The following is a 15,668-nucleotide window of genomic DNA, read 5'->3' on the forward strand; positions in this document are numbered from 1 at the left end:
AATCGCGCCGCGGCGGTCGGCGGGGGCGGGAATCGCGCCGCGCCAGTCGGCGGGGGCGGGAATCGCGCCGCGGCGGTCGGCGGGCCCACCCCCGGCGATTCTCCAGCCCGCGATGGGCTGAAGTCCCGCCGCTGTCAACCCTCTCCTGCCGGCGTGGATTAAACCACCTTTGAACGGCGGGACAAGGTGGCGCGGGCGGGCTCCGGGGTCCTGGGGGGGGGGGCGCAGGGCGATCTGGTCCCGGGGGGTGCCCCCACGGTGGCCTGGCCCACGATTGGGGCCCACCGAACCGCGGGCGGGCCTGTGCCATGATGGCACTCTTTTTCTTCCGCCTTCGCCATGGTCTTCACTATGGCGGAGGTGGAAGAGACCCCCTCACCTGCGCGGGGATGACATCAGCAGCCGCTGACGCTCCCGCGCATGCGTCGCCCGGCGAAGACCTTTCGGCGCCGGCTGGCGTGGCACCAAAGGCCTTTCCCACCAGCCAGCGGAGCAGAAACCACTCCGGCGCGGGCATAGCCCCTCAAGGTGAGGGCTTGGCCCCTAAAGGTGTGGAGACCTCTGCACCTTTGGGGCGGCCCGACGCTGGAGTGGTTCCCACCATTCCATTACTCCGGAACCCCCCGCCCCGCCGGGTAGGGGAGAATCCCACCCCAGGTTCTTGTAGGTGCGGGACTTTCTACACAGACAAATTCCATCCTTCCCACGCCCGCCACTTAGAGGGATCCAGGACAGGGTAGTGTCCAGTGGATGGGTGGGGGAGGGGAGAGTCTCGGATATATATAAAGAACTTATGGGGGCAGAGGAGACGTTGACCGAGGAGCTGAAGCTTAAATGGGAAGACGTGCTCGGAGATGAGATAGAGGAGGGCTTATGGCGGAGGCGTTGAGTAGGGTTAACGCTACCGCAACATGCGCTAGGCTCAGCCTGATCCAATTCAAGATCGTCCACTGGGCCCACATGACAGTTGCCCGGATGAGTAAATTCTTTGGACTGGAGGACAGGTGCACCAGATGTGCGGGAGGATCAGCGAACCATGTCCACATGTTCTGGGCATGTTCAAAACACAGGGGGTACTGGCAGGGATTCGCGGACGTTACATTCCCCGTACTGAAAACAAGGGTGGTGATGAGTCCAGAGGTGGCAATTTTGGGGGTTTCGGAGGACTTGGGAGTCCAGGAGGAGAGAGAGGCCGACGTTCTGGCCTTTGCTTCCCTAGTAGCCCGGCGACGAATTCTGCTGGCATGGAGGGACTCAAAGACTCAAAGCCCCCGAAGTCGGAGACCTGGCTATCGGACATGGCGAGCTTCCTCGGTCTGGAGAAGATTAAGTTCACTGTGAGAGGGTCACTGTCAGGGTTTGCCCGGAGGTGGCAACCATTTATCGACTTCTTCGCAGAAAATTAATTGTCAGCCCGGTGGGGGGTGTCAGCGGGGGGGGGGGTTAGGGCAATGTTGGTTAGGGGGTTAGTTAGGCGGGTCCTTGTGGGAGGGGAGCTGGTTTTTGATTGTTCTTTGCACACTGTTTTGTACTGTTGCTGTTTACTATGCCAAAGTGCCTCAATAAAATTGTTTATTAAAAAAAAATGTTTGGTTCACATGGGTTTAACTAAGAAGCAGAGGATGAAATACGAACCGAACTGTACAAATTCACAGCACTTTATCAAACAGACTGAAGAAGGGAATGAGAAAGTTCCAGAGAGGTTTGCACCTATTGGGCTGAATTAAATACCAGTGGTAGTGGCTCTATGGTGGGCCAGAAAGTCAGGGACAACACCACCTCATCTGTTTATGGGAGATGCAACATAATTTTGTATGTATCAGGCAATTAACTGTCTGGCGTTGGGCCACCTAGCCAGTTAAGAATGGTGATCACGCCTCCAAGACCTGCTGGCCACTTGGAGGGCTGGCAGCGTCACAGGGAGTAATGGCCGCTACTGGGACTGCAACCAGCCAGGTGCAGCAAGATAGACCAGATTTCAAAGCCCAGGGGAGATTTGTTGGGCTTGCTGGGGCCAGTTAGTCAGGCCCTGGCGAAGATCAGGGGTCTTTGCAAGGCCAGCAGATGTGTTTCTATGGGGGGTGGACTCTTGCCACCAGGGTGTGCCCTTTGTGGACCACAGGGTGCCTGATCAGGAGGCCCAACCTCCAGCAGGTTCACAGGAAGGCTGACAGGTTTTTTTTCCAATCAAGGGGCAATTTAGTGTGGCCAATACACTTAATCTGCACATCTTTGGGTTGTGGGGGTGAAACCCACGCAGATTCAGATAGAATGTGCAAACAAACACGGACAGTGGGCTGACAGTTTTTACTAGGCTGCCTCCCCACATGACTGGGGAATGATTCCCTAATGCGGTCCGTAATTGGATAGTTAAGGACCTAATTTGGCATCTGTGTGGGAGGCAATCCTCGATCTTTCCCACTTCTGAGTGAATTGGACAAAGTTCGGAAGACTATAAGCATTTCGCCCTTTACCGGGCCTCTCGATTCTATGGTCCCTGCCTTACTCTCCACTCCCAGTGGCTGGGTCAAACACTGTCCATAAGTTCAAAAAGGAAGGATGGATATACAGTCAATATGGTTACAGAGTGTCTTATACCGAAGGGTGAGAGATACCTCACCCAGGATGGCAGCTTTGATAGCTTCACAATTCAAACCTTTGCACACAATGTGATGAAGAGGCCAGTGATCAACAAAGGGTAGGTTTGAATGTGGAACAGGCAGGCGGTCAGAAGGAGAGGCAGAAAGGACTTGTTTATTGGTTAGTGTGAGACTATTTATCAATGCTGTCTTGTAAAGTGAGCTTGGCCTATATTAACAAGGTATTTTTCCGATGTTCCTATGACCAATAGGAAATAAGTAAATTTCACTGTTAAAACTGTATTCTATCCAGTTATATATTACATGTAAAATGTTAATTCCTCCTAAATTAGCCTCCTAAACGAAATGAAATAAAAACAAAAAGTGGTTAAAAGTCGCAAGAAGGCCTGACAGCATCTGTGGAGAGAGAAACAGAGTTAAAGTAACGTCAATATAACATGGAATTTACATCTGGTTTTTTTGTATTTCAAAACCTGTCAATTAAAGAATTCCAGGAAGAGGTGACTTTTCTAGTTCTCCACTTGGGATTGGGTCCCCTGTGATTCCCTCCTCTTCTGAGAGGCTACTTCAGAAGGTATTGACTACTCTGCAACCACAGTGTCGATCGGAAGAAGGTGGATGACAAGGTCTCTTCCATACAAGATATGAGAACCAATTGAAAATTTGCAACAATCAGGCAGTTGGCATGGTAACATCTTGTGCTGCTCGCCTACTGGCAACCAGATTTATTATGTTCAATTTTTCAAACTATTAAACAGCTACATCTGGCAAATCTGAAACATTATTTTTTAAAGTATCTAGAGTATTAGAACAAGGAATAGGTTAGCATAAATGAAATAATAGCTAAGGATAGATGGCATGAAGAATGTTCTCGTGGAACAAGTAGGCACTCGAAATGGTCTTTTGGAGGCAAAACCCGTAGATTAATTCAAATGGCTTTTGAATGATTGAGCTTAGAAATTAGGGTCAAGGCAGGAGAGTAAAATAGTAATATTGGAAATGAAGGTCAGAGAACAGCAGGAATGAACAGAGAGAAAAAAAACCAAGAATGCACCAACCATCAAGACAAGATAACAAAGATAACAAAATGACAAAACTTAAGGCTCTGTATCAGTAATGGATGGTGTCATGAGATGCAAACATGCAACCAATGAACACTCAGAATAGGACACAACCGAATGCCATTTGGCATCATCTCGGCATCAGAGATATTCCATCGCATCACAGAACAGATGATGGAGGGAATAGAAGGGGTTCGTGTCTACGTTGACGATATCATAATCTGGTCCACAACCCTAGAGGAACATGTGTCGCGACTCAAGAAAGTATTCCGACGCATACATGAACATGGCCAAGTGCTGTTTTGGGACATCCACGCTGAAGTTCCTGGGCAATCAGATTTCGCAACACGGTGTGCGCCCGGACACAGACAAAATTAAAGCCATCGAGGCAATGAAAGTCCCCGAGGACAAGAAGGCAGTACTGCGCTTCCTGGGAATGGTCAATTTCTTTGGCAAGTTCATCCTGAATTTGGCCACACACACCACGGCCCTACGCAACCTGGTGAAAAAATCAACCGCCTTTGAGTGGAAGGCAGAGCCCCGAACAGAGTGGCTGGAGCTGAAAGCCAAGCGCACCACTGCACCCGTCCTTGCATTATTTTGACCCAGACCGAGAGACCAAGATATCCACAGATGCGAGTCAGGATGGCATTGGGGCGGTATTGCTTCAAAGAGACAACACGTCATCCTGGGTACTAGTAGCATACGCGTCACGGGCAATGACACCCACTGAGTCCAGATATGCACAGGTTGAGAAGGAGTGTTTAGCTCTTCTCACCGGCATCCTCAAATTTCATGATTATGTCTACGGCTTGCCGACATTTACTGCTGAGACGGATCATAGGCCTCTGGTCCACATCATCCAAAAGGACCTGAACGACATGATGCCTCGTTTGCAGAGAATTCTGCTCAAACTCCGGAGGTATGATTTCAATTTGGTGTACACACCTGGCAAGGAGCTCATCATCGCCGATGCATTGTCCCGCTCCGTCAACTCACCCAGTGAATCACTGGAGATCATCCAGCACATTGAATTGCAGGTACAACTGTGTGCAAGCACTCTCCTGGCAATAGATGATAAGATCGTTCTCATCCGAGAAGAGACGGCCAAAGACCCCCCTGTTGCAGCGAGTCATCCACAAGCTCAGCAATGCCCTCAATTCTACAACATCAAGGACGACCTGACGCTGATCGACGGCATCCTGCTCAAGTTGGACAGGATAGTCATCCCGCTACGTCTCCAGAGCATGGTGCTGCGGCAGATCCATGAGGGACACCTGGGCGTAGAAAAGTGCAGACGCAGAGCCCGGCAAGATGTCTACTGGCCGGCACCAACCAGGACATCACGGACATGGTTCTGAACTGCGAAACCTGTCAGAGGTTCCAACCAGCGCAGAGCAAGGAGACGCTCCAACCACATGACCTAGAGACCTCTCCGTGGTCTAAGGTTAGCATCGACCTATTTCACGCGAATGGTCGCGACTATATCTTAATCATCGATTCTTTTCGAACTATCCTGAGGTGCTGAAGCTGCCAGACCTCACCTCACGGACCGTCATCAAAGCGTGTAAAGAGACATTCTCACGGCATGGCATCCCGAACACAGTCATGAGCGACAATGGCCCGTGCTTCCACAGTCGAGAATGGTCCACGTTTGCCAAGAACTACAATTTCAGGCATGTCACCTCCAGTCCGCACTATCCGCAGTCCAATGGCAAAGTCGAAAAAGGGGTGCATATCGTTAAGCATCTCATCCGCAAGGCTTCGGACTCCGCTTCCGACATACACCTTGCACTACCTGCGTACCTTGTCCACTGGCATGTCGCCAGCTCAACTGCTGATGAACAGGGACGTGTGGACAACACTTCCAGCCATACACCTGCCCAACCTTGATCACCCCCACAAAACAAAAGATATGCAGGGTAGGTGGATTGGCCACACTAAATTGCCCCTTAATTTGAAAAAATGAATTGGGGGTATACTAAATTGAATAATAATAATAATCTTTATTGTCACAAGTAGGCTTACATTAACACTGCAATGAAGTTACTGTGAAAAGCCCCTAGTCGCCACATTCCGGCGCCTGTTCGGGTACACAGAGAATTCAGAATGTCCAATTTATCTAACAAGCACATCTTTCGGGACTTGTGGGAGGAAACCGGAACATCCGGAGGAAACATATGCAGACACTGGGAGAATGTGCAGAGTCCGCACAGACAGTGACCCAAGCGGGGAATTGAACCTGGGACCCTGGAGCTGTTAGGCAACAGTGCTAACCACTGTGTTATTGTGCTGCACATTGGTGAGGGAATCAAAGGTTATCAGGAATGTAGATTTCAAAACGCAAATAGATCAGCATGAGCTTATTAAATGATAGCGTAGGCTGGAGAGGCTGAATGACCTACTTCTGCTCCTCTTTCGGTATGTAAGGTAAGAGTGAGTATCCAGGTACATCCCAGGAGGAACTGTGCCAATTTCCAATGAAAAGCTGGCGCTGGGTTTGTGCACAGGGGCATGGTGACTGGCTTGGGGCTGGGAGGAGGAGGGACCAGGAGGAGGAGGGGCCGGGTGGAAGGAGGAGGAGGAGGAGGGACCGGGAGGAGGAGGAGGAGCGGCCGGGGCGGGGATTCAGAGCAACAGCTGAAAAGGATCAGAATCAAGCGAGGTCCCTGGATGCGGGGGAGATTTTGCTCCAAAGGGCGATGGCAACCGGGCTGACGAGTTTATTGCTCGGGATAGTTACCATGTTGAATAGCGTGTGGGCAGTGCTGCCCGTGGCGCTGGCGGTGGCCCTCAGCAGCTGGTTGTGGTTCAGCAGAAGCAGGAAGCAGCCGGGGAGCCGAGAGGGAGTCGATCTGCAGAGCACTTCCCCGGAGGACAGTGACCTCAGCCAGGGCGAGATCAGCCCCGAGGACGGGGAGAGGCAGCAGAAGAGTGCTGGTAAAGATTAACTCACTGTTTACATTGCAGCAGCTTGTTGCACAGGGCAGCCGGCTGGCACCAGCTTTCTCAGCTAACCTGCTTCGTGTGCAGAGCTTCCCGGGGCTTCAGTGCGGGGGGAGGTCACCAGCTCCTGGGGAACATTGTAGCAGAGCTGTGTTGGTGTGTGTGTGTGTGAGGAGAGACCACCCCCTTTCTTAAATTGTAAAGATTCATCATCCTTTTCCTGAATTCATTGCACAGTCTGTAGGTGAATCAATCAAACTGCCACAGAATGGTTACGTTTTAGGGCTGTGTTACTGATCCAGGAATACTTCAGCTCGCATTCCCCGATAACTTCCCAATCGCTTTCTTAGCAAAGCTTTTTCAGAAGTTTATTACAAGATGGGGGCAGTCGGCACCTATGGGGATTTGATGGACGGGGATTTTTCAGTTGAATCTAGTTGTGTCCGGGGGAAATGCTGAATTTGGGATGATACCGAATTGAGCAAGCGGCAGATTCGAGAATGAATCCGCTCTGGGTGCGGGGGAGCCCGCTGCATCATCTCTGCACCGACTACCATCTCCTGGCTGCACCGTCCCCGGGCCGCATTGCGCCAAACGAACACTGCACTCCTTTTGACCCCGGAGTGTTAGCCCTTGAAACCTGTTGTCTGCAACACGGGCTGTCTGCTGGTTTTTAAATGATTTTCACCATTCAGCTAGTCGCCAACTGCTCTCGTTGGTTGGCTGAACGAATATTATTAATAACTTTTAACACCAGTTAAAAGTTAATGCCCAACCCCAGATCCAGGTGCACAGTCGGAGTGATGTATTGTATCTGCAGGGACCCCTTCCAGACAGTGCTCAAAAGACCGTGAGGACCTGGATGTGTGCAGCAAGTTGTCAAGGTCAGTGATTGCACCTTCAAATCTTACCAATCGCACCATCAGCCACAAACTCCATCAACCAACAATTTACAGTCGGTATTTGTACCTGATAGTCACCTGTTCTACAACACCCTTGTACACTGAGCACTATCGCATTCCACTCTATTCTTTTAGCTTGCACACGTTGCCAGCTAGTCAACCATGACAGCCATATCAGCCAAAAAGTGGACCGACAGGCTTGCCGACATGATCCCTGTAGATCAGACTGCTGATTATTATTGGCATAACTGCTGCTGGGGATACGGCCAGTGATGGGGTGAAGCCATCTAAGGTAGTGTGGCATTATCTCTCTTAATTACCCTTGTGCCTGTCTCCTTTCAGATACCTAGACAGTGGATGATGAAAATACAGCACTGTTACATGATATCACATTTGCAGCCACCAGCAGCTCCAATACTGACACTGTGTAATTAGAGGTTAGGCATGTGGTGAGACAGTGGATATGTGGCCTGCAGCCAAGGCAAGAAACAACATTTAATATAGATACCAGCTCACTGGTGAGGAACTTAGACAAGGTCTTTGCTGTTGAGGACTCCGATGAGCACTTCAATGGGGTGGCTGACAGAAGGTGGCAAATTGGTATAACCAATTCCTGATGGATCTGACAGTGACCACAGGGCTCCCTTTCTGGCAATGAGCATTAAGGAGTCCAACAACATCTTGGCAGTGGTCTTTGCACAGGTTAGAACCTGTCCTTTTCAGCACAGTTGGTCAATTCAATCAGCACACTTGTGGACAGAGCAATGATTCGGCAGATAATGGCCAATCTCTGCCTCCACCAGAAACCTAAGAGCTGCAGTCCAAGCTCAAGACTCCTGCTATCATGGCTGCTGATAAGTGCTCCGGGTGTCACAACAAACTAGCAACTGATCATCCAACAGATGACTAGAATTGTTGCAGGGCTGTCCAGGGGGCAATGGCTCCATAGATTTGGTTTGTGATGTTGTGGAACCTTTTTTTATTTTGCAGTGTGATCATATGTATTCTGCAATGGTCACTGACTAAATAGGTAGACTAGTAAATGGGGTTGTAGTAATTAATTGGTGTATAATGTATATTGTCTGGACAGAACAGGGCTGTGAAGATTGCAGTCATGAGATACATGGTCAGCAGAGGGCCCTTGGTTTGTTGTAGTGACTCAACCCAGCTGATATAGTGGACTACTGCAGAATGAAGGTGTTGTGACTCCTACTTGAATACCAGTCATTAATCTGCATGATTCTCGCTTATAGTTACACAGCAGCTGAGGGAGTGGAATCCCTCTTGGTTGCAGTGTCTGGTAGAGTTTTGAGATGTAGTGCCTGCAAAATGATGTGCCTACAAAATGATATGCCTACAGACAATGGCATCATGGGGAAGCCTGCAAACCTGCCATATTCTCACTCTGCCTGCTTCTGTGATGAGAATGAAATGTTCTCAAAATAGGATCAGTGACACCATGGGCAACAGTAGATGGTGCATGATGTTGCCAATATCTTTTTCTCCATCCTGAAAGGAAAGTCTGATGTATAAAAATTCATAACTGATCAACATGGTCCTTGCACTGTTCATAAGTTGCTGTTGCTTAATCTAAATTTGGAATATCCAATTTTTTTTTCCAATGAAGGGGCAACTTAGCATTGCCAATTTGCCTACCCTGCACATCTCTTTGGGTTGTGGGGTGACACCCATGCAGACATTGGGAGAATGTGCAAACTCCACACTGACAGTGGGCTGGGATTGAACCTGGGTCCTCAACACCCTCACTGCGCCACTGTGCTGCCCAATTTGCTGTTATGGCACTGGTGGCAGATTCCAGTCTTTATTGAAGGGCAAATGTCTCTTTGTTGCTCTCGGGTTGTTAGAACGTTCCCTGAACGTCCTTGGTAGATTTGTCTGTAACCTCCTCTTCAAGCAGCTTGCCTCTTTGGAGCTCTGTTCATTTCCCCAAGTCATGTTGTATTCCAATGGGAATGTAATGTAGTGGGCTGTCTCCCTGAGCACCTGACACACTAGATCCTGTAAATTTTTGTAACTTGCAGCATGTAGAACTTGCAGTGATATTCACATTTTCTACATGAATCATGTGAGGTGCATGTATTTACTGTAGACATTCAAGGAGTCATGCATATGTTCTAGACCATTTCTAGTCCCTTGGCACTGTGGCTCAAAAGCCTTGGACAGTGACCTTTCCCCACTGTCAGTGGCAGCTGTCCCAAGATACATGTTCAGCATGTAGTCCTGGATGTTGGAATGTGGGAGTCTGCAACACTGTTGTGGGCACCTCTTTGCATTGGAAGACCCAAGTATTTTGGGTAGACTGAACAACATCTTTCATCAAATTGATCCTCCGGGGGGAGACTTCCAGATCATCTTTGCAAAGGCACATTCCAGATGGAGGTGAACAACTGTCTCTTCCTCACAACCACCTCCTTGAGGGCAATGTGTGCAGGTGATGAGACTCTGGATGTGAACGTAGGAACAGGAGTATGCCATTGAGCCAGCTGTGCCATTCAATTAGATCATGGTTGATCATCTACCACCTGTGCTATCTCCATATCCCCTGATGTCGTTAGTCACCCGAAATCTTATTGATTTCTGTTATAAACACTCAATTTGCATACATCTTCGGAAATCATTATGTATTTGGCAATTTTCATTGACATTCAGATATTCCTCCATGAATGAAGGAGACTAAAGATCAGGATTCCATTTCTTTATCCAAGTAATTTGCTTATTCTGCCAGTAAACTTGCTTGTTGGGAGTAAACTTGCTTGACTAAAAACAGGACTTTAGATATCATCTTAGATATGGATGCCATGAACTAAAAATTGTTTTGTAAAACTTAAATAAAACCATACAAGTATTCTTGAATGATGTTATTTTTCTAGATGAGTTCCATTTTTTTTATTTTTGAAAGTAGGAACCTAATCCAAGTTGCTTAAATCAGAGCCATGAGTATAGTGGTAAAGTTAGATTGTTTGAATGCTTCTGTGTTTACCAGTGAAAAGTATTAATGGGGAAACATGTCTTTCTATTTCTTACAGATAAAACTACAGGTGGAGAAAGCAATACGAGAACAGAGTTGAGAGTAGAGCAGCCTCCTGTTGAACAAAAAGCTGCTGCTTTGGAGGCTGAAGTTAATTTGGATGCAGTGGTCAAGAATGAGAAAGCAAGTGAGCAGGATCAAAATCTTTCAAATAAGCAGAATATTTCTGATCCCAGACAGAAGAATGTTTGTGAGAACAACCACCCACAAATTAATTTGAAGGCCTGGCCATCCAGTGTTGGACAAGTTACTAATGCTTGCATTAGTAAAGAGTGTAATTATGGCAAAGAAACAAAGTCGATGGTCAATATTGAAACTGTGCATGAAAAATCTGAGCACAAAGATGAAGCTTTTGATCTAATTACAGTCGTTGATCAGAGATTCAATAGAACAGGTTACCTCCATAATGGTGACATGACTGATATTAGTGACCGCACAGTTAACATGAGTGAGTTAAAATGCATTAAAACTGAAATGGAAAGAGAAGATAAGAGAAAATTCTTTCATGAGCAGATTAATGCTGAGTTAGAAAGAACAAATGTAAGTTCAGAGCCTGATAATATTGCCCGGAAAGTTGCTGCAGTGTCTCCTTTGCCCCTCAACAACATCTCTGTGAATTTTAATGTCCACTATGTTATTTGCTCAAGTGCTCAGGTCCTTGCAGTGACAGGAAACCATGAGTGTCTAGGGCAGTGGGAGAAGTATGTACCATTGAAACCAAACAAGGATGGCTTCTGGTCTAGTTCCATTCTGCTCCCAATGAATTCCCGGATTGAGTGGAAATATGTGTTGGTGGAAGATGGAAAGATCTGCCGGTGGGAGGCATGTCTCAATAGGATAATGGAGACTGGTCATGATGATTTTGAAACATATCAGTGCTGGGGTTACCATTGAAACAAGTGCATTCGAACTGACTGCTCAAGAGAGAACTTCAGTGATTATTTAGCTCCTCTCTTTCCACTTATTGCTGTTTCTTTAATCTTTCTGTGCTTTGAAGCTGGGCTGCCAGGATTTTCACTGTACCAAAGGTTATCTGTCTGTTTGATGCTGCTGAGATGTGCTTTGCACTGTCATTTCCTCAAGAGAAAGATTACTGTGGAAATCAGCAATGTAAATAAGCATAGAATATTCAAACATTTACTGTAAATTTTTAATAAGTAATCTAACAATTACTGCATGAGGATATAATTACTTTCACTTTAACCCTCTTAAAATTTTCCCACAAAATGCAGATTAGAAGTACCCATAGGATTTCAGTGAATTATATTTTCAAGTGAAAGGATACTGCGCATTCGCATAAGTATACTGACTCTTTCTCCCCACTCACCTAAGATGTTCTAGGAGCAGCATTGGAATTTGTAGATTGTGCCATTGGATTGCAGAACTTTTCATGTGGGGTGGGAAACTAAGCAGGCCTGGATGATTTGCATCTTGACTGAAGGAATACACTTGTTAGAGTGGTTTAAGACGTGCGTGTCTAAAAATCAATTTATTGAAACTTCACTTTTGCATGTTGTGAATCTGTTTAGCGCATCATTTAAATCTACAATACTAAATTGTTAAATCTCCTGTTTTGCTACATAGAAGTGTAATGTAATTGTGATGCTAATACTTTGAATAGTCAGTTCGAAAGTAAAAACCTAAAAGGGCAAGTAAGTAAATTATGTTACAATATATGAAACCTGCAGTCCAGTCTATCCTGAAATTGGGTCTCTTTTTGAACTCCTGCATGAAACTAAAGTGAATAATCTCAGCTCTGATGCTAATGCTCAAGTTCAAAACAGTGGAGTTGGTTGAGGTTGCAGTTCAAATAAATCTGGTGTCGAATAGGGAGTAGATGGACTTGGATTTGACAGGTATTTGTGGCCATGGGACAAATTCTCTTTGGCAGAAACTCAATGGGTGTACAATTCCGTAACTACTTTCGCCAGAAAACACTGCAGGGGAAATGACCATAGTTCTAGTAATGGAAAAACAACACTTAAAGCTTCCCAAAATGGTGCATTTCAAATGTACCACAAAAACACTGGGTCTTGACTGCATGAAGTGAGATTGAGACCCTACAGGCAATTCTGAATTTTTAGGAAGCACAGTAAATTTTGAACATAAGTCTGTCCCTGAGGGTGTCCCATCTACACCATTTCTTTCCCTATTGGCCCCTCCCCACTAACCTCATAATTTTTAAGATTTCTTTTCCTCAGCAAAGACTAAGCTGATTTGCTTTTCCAGACAATAACCTGCTTCATTTGGAACCTCCACTTTTTTTTATCCAATGCTGGGATCCTGGATTCATAATTCCAGAAAGTGCTTGTTGTGGAACAAACTGGCCTATTTCTAACCACCCATTTTTGGAGGTCCGTATACTTTTCTCGGGCATAGTTTATTATTTGAACTGAGATTGTTCAGAAGTTAAATCTTTCTTGATGTTAAATCTCTACTGAAATTTCACATGGCCTTAAGACATTTGTTCTAATTTTGGGCAGTATGAACTGGCCTGGCCAAGAGCAGATGCTTGTAAGATCTGCCTGTGGAATTAAGTGCTCTTGCCAAACTTGCACTAATGTTAACTGGCTCAACAAAACATGTTCCATGTAGATAGATCTACAAATCAAGTATCTTAATATTGTGTCTACCAGTAAAGGAAAATGGAAGCATCATTTCTGTACACTCTGATAGCAAAATTCACAATTGGTGTAATCTAAATGATGCAAGTAATCTTATACTGGCAAAGTAATTAATCTTTTCATGGCCAAGACCCAGCACAGATTTTTTGCCACGAGATAATTACTGTCAGTAATTAATCTGCACAGTTTACATGTATAGGAAAAAGATCCAGTAACCACATCCTACCCATGTCTCTCCAAACATTGTTTGTTTGAACTGGTTTACCCTCCTTTGACTAGGTTGACTTTACTGCTTAAATTTCTTGTTCATTTTTAATGTGTTTGAACATAAATGTGTGAAAAAATGGTGATCGAGTGATTTAATGTGGTGTTTTGCTTATTCCTCATGTGACTAATTTAGCATGGAGAAACATTAAAGCAAAATGCCATAGTATTTTAGTTGCTCTTGAATCTATGGTAGCCAGTCTCCTGTACATAAACATTTGTAATCAGATATGAGATTAATATGGGGCGATTGAATTAAAAAAAAAAAGTTTCAAAGTATTAAATAGCAGCAGATTTTATTTTGTGTACTGCAGCAAGTCCAAACCCATACACAGTAAAGAATAAAATGCAGAAACATGGACTTCACTTCTTTAGCATTTTCTCTCTGTCTTTTACTCTCTTTATCCTCTTCTCTTGATTTCTGATCATGGAGGACATTTCTGTAAATCAAATGTTTTAGATTCTGTAATGTTCTGAAGCATTAAATTGTAATAACTTGAATGCAACCCTTAAGAAAAAAATAAACTTTGTGCATGGACCAGAAGGTTCCATTTTCAAGAGATTTATTTCTAGGTACTTTTAAAAGGCTTCCTTTAGGAGGTGTTAAAAAAAACAAAACAAAAAACAACCCACTTAGATGTGTATAAATTGTTAGTATTATAAATACCATGATTCTTGAGCTGAAGATCTTCCACCAGGTTTTGCAGACCATCCAGTTTATTCTGCAGTTTTTTGCAGGCTTGCCCTGCAACATCCATCTGGTCAGTATCTGGAAGGGATAAATAGGCAGTAAATGCATTTAAAACCCAAGATCTAAAATTTTGGTTGCTACATCACAACAATGACTATATTTCAAAATGTTTTGTTGTATGTTACAGCATTTTCAGATGTGTGGTTTAGAATGGTGCTATATAAATGCAAGTCTAGGTTGTTGAATTTGAATCACATTCAGCTAAGGCATAAATGCTTTCTACTGAATAGTTCAGATCAATCTATATGATTATTGAAAATCCTTATGCATCAGTTCCTGGATATATGTGAACGGCAACTGAGTTTGACTCCCTAGTAAGAAGTGGCACTTCAGGGGTAAGAATCGCTGGATTATTTCCTGAGCCACATGCAAAATGGCACAAGAGCAGACCGATCAGGAGATTAGCATTGGGCAAGGGCTACTGTTGGATACTAGTAAATGAGCTGTACTGATGGCAAACTCCACCTGAACCTGGATCCTGAGAATGGATAAATATGGCAAGGGCTTTAAACTACTAAGAGGGGATGAGGGATGTAGGCGAAGCAGAACCAGGCAGAAAAGGATATGAAATAATAAAACCAAGGATGTTGATGGCAAAGGAATAGTTATAAAAATGGGAGTGGAAAATATTATTTAGTACTGTCTAGAATAAGAGTATTGTGAGGAATTAGACACATTAAAAATGACTGATATCACAAAATAAACAACCTTTATTGTGAAACCTTCATTGTCACAAGTAGGCTTACATTAACACTGCAATGAAGTTACTGTGAAAAGTCCCTAGTCGCCACATTCCGGCGCCTGTTCGCGTACACAGCTAGTACGGGAATTAAATCTGCGCTGTTGGCCTTGTTTGCCATCACAAACCAGCTGTCTAGCCCACTGAGCTAAACCATCTCTCCACTGACTCAGTTGTACGTTGCAGGGTATAACATTTTGCAAAGATAGGAGGAAAATGTCAGCAAGACAAAAATATAATCCCGATGGATAAAGATAACCAGGATAATGGGCTGTTCTTGGCTCACCTTTTTTTGGGAATGAGTTTAAAAAAAATAAATCATGGGAATTTCACCAACCCCAACATTGAGGTTGGCAAAGGAGATAAGGGAATAGATGCTTGCAATGGGCACAGGGCTCCATTCTAACTCCAATATCTAAAGAGCCCAACAAGGCAGGATTCATTCATGGATCTAGGAGGGGGCTAACCTCTGCAGGTAAGTAGAGGAACATTTGGGTAATAGTGACCATAATTAATTTTGAGGTGAGGGTAAAAGTGTGATGAAAACCGTTATCGGATTGGGGGAAAAGTTGATTTTAAGGACTGAGCATAGATAGTGGAATTTTCTCTTTCTTTGGAGTGGTGCAGCCAATGGGTAAACCTGCTGATACCAAGTAGGCTTCCTCAGCAGTATTTCCCCACTATCATGCTGGTGGGCTGGGCTCAAACTTAGATTTTTGAAATAATGGGGAA

The 15,668-nt window shown here is 45.2% G+C and overlaps 2 protein-coding genes across 6 annotated transcripts in view; one reads left to right on the plus strand and one right to left on the minus strand.

The window, feature by feature from the left end:
* The first annotated feature begins 6,283 nt into the window (after positions 1-6,283).
* Positions 6,284-13,990, plus strand: stbd1 (starch binding domain 1). The gene is made up of 2 exons (XM_072496329.1): positions 6,284-6,601; positions 10,557-13,990. The coding sequence occupies exons 1-2, from the start codon at positions 6,364-6,366 to the stop codon at positions 11,450-11,452; spliced, it is 1,134 nt and encodes a 377-aa protein (XP_072352430.1). The 5' UTR covers positions 6,284-6,363; the 3' UTR covers positions 11,453-13,990.
* The window catches only part of LOC140408721 (coiled-coil domain-containing protein 158-like), a 418,982-nt gene continuing 417,039 nt past the window's right edge, over positions 13,726-15,668 (minus strand). For all 5 annotated transcript variants that reach the window (XM_072496325.1, XM_072496322.1, XM_072496323.1 and 2 more), the window contains 2 exons: positions 14,114-14,215; positions 13,726-13,886 (listed from right to left, as the gene is read on the minus strand). In XM_072496325.1, the coding sequence (XP_072352426.1) occupies positions 13,810-13,886; positions 14,114-14,215 (179 nt within the window). In that variant the 3' untranslated portion in view covers positions 13,726-13,809. The remainder of the gene's footprint in view (positions 13,887-14,113; positions 14,216-15,668) is intronic.

The sequence above is a fragment of the Scyliorhinus torazame genome, chromosome 3 (assembly GCF_047496885.1).
Source record: "Scyliorhinus torazame isolate Kashiwa2021f chromosome 3, sScyTor2.1, whole genome shotgun sequence".
NCBI lineage: Eukaryota > Metazoa > Chordata > Chondrichthyes > Carcharhiniformes > Scyliorhinidae > Scyliorhinus > Scyliorhinus torazame.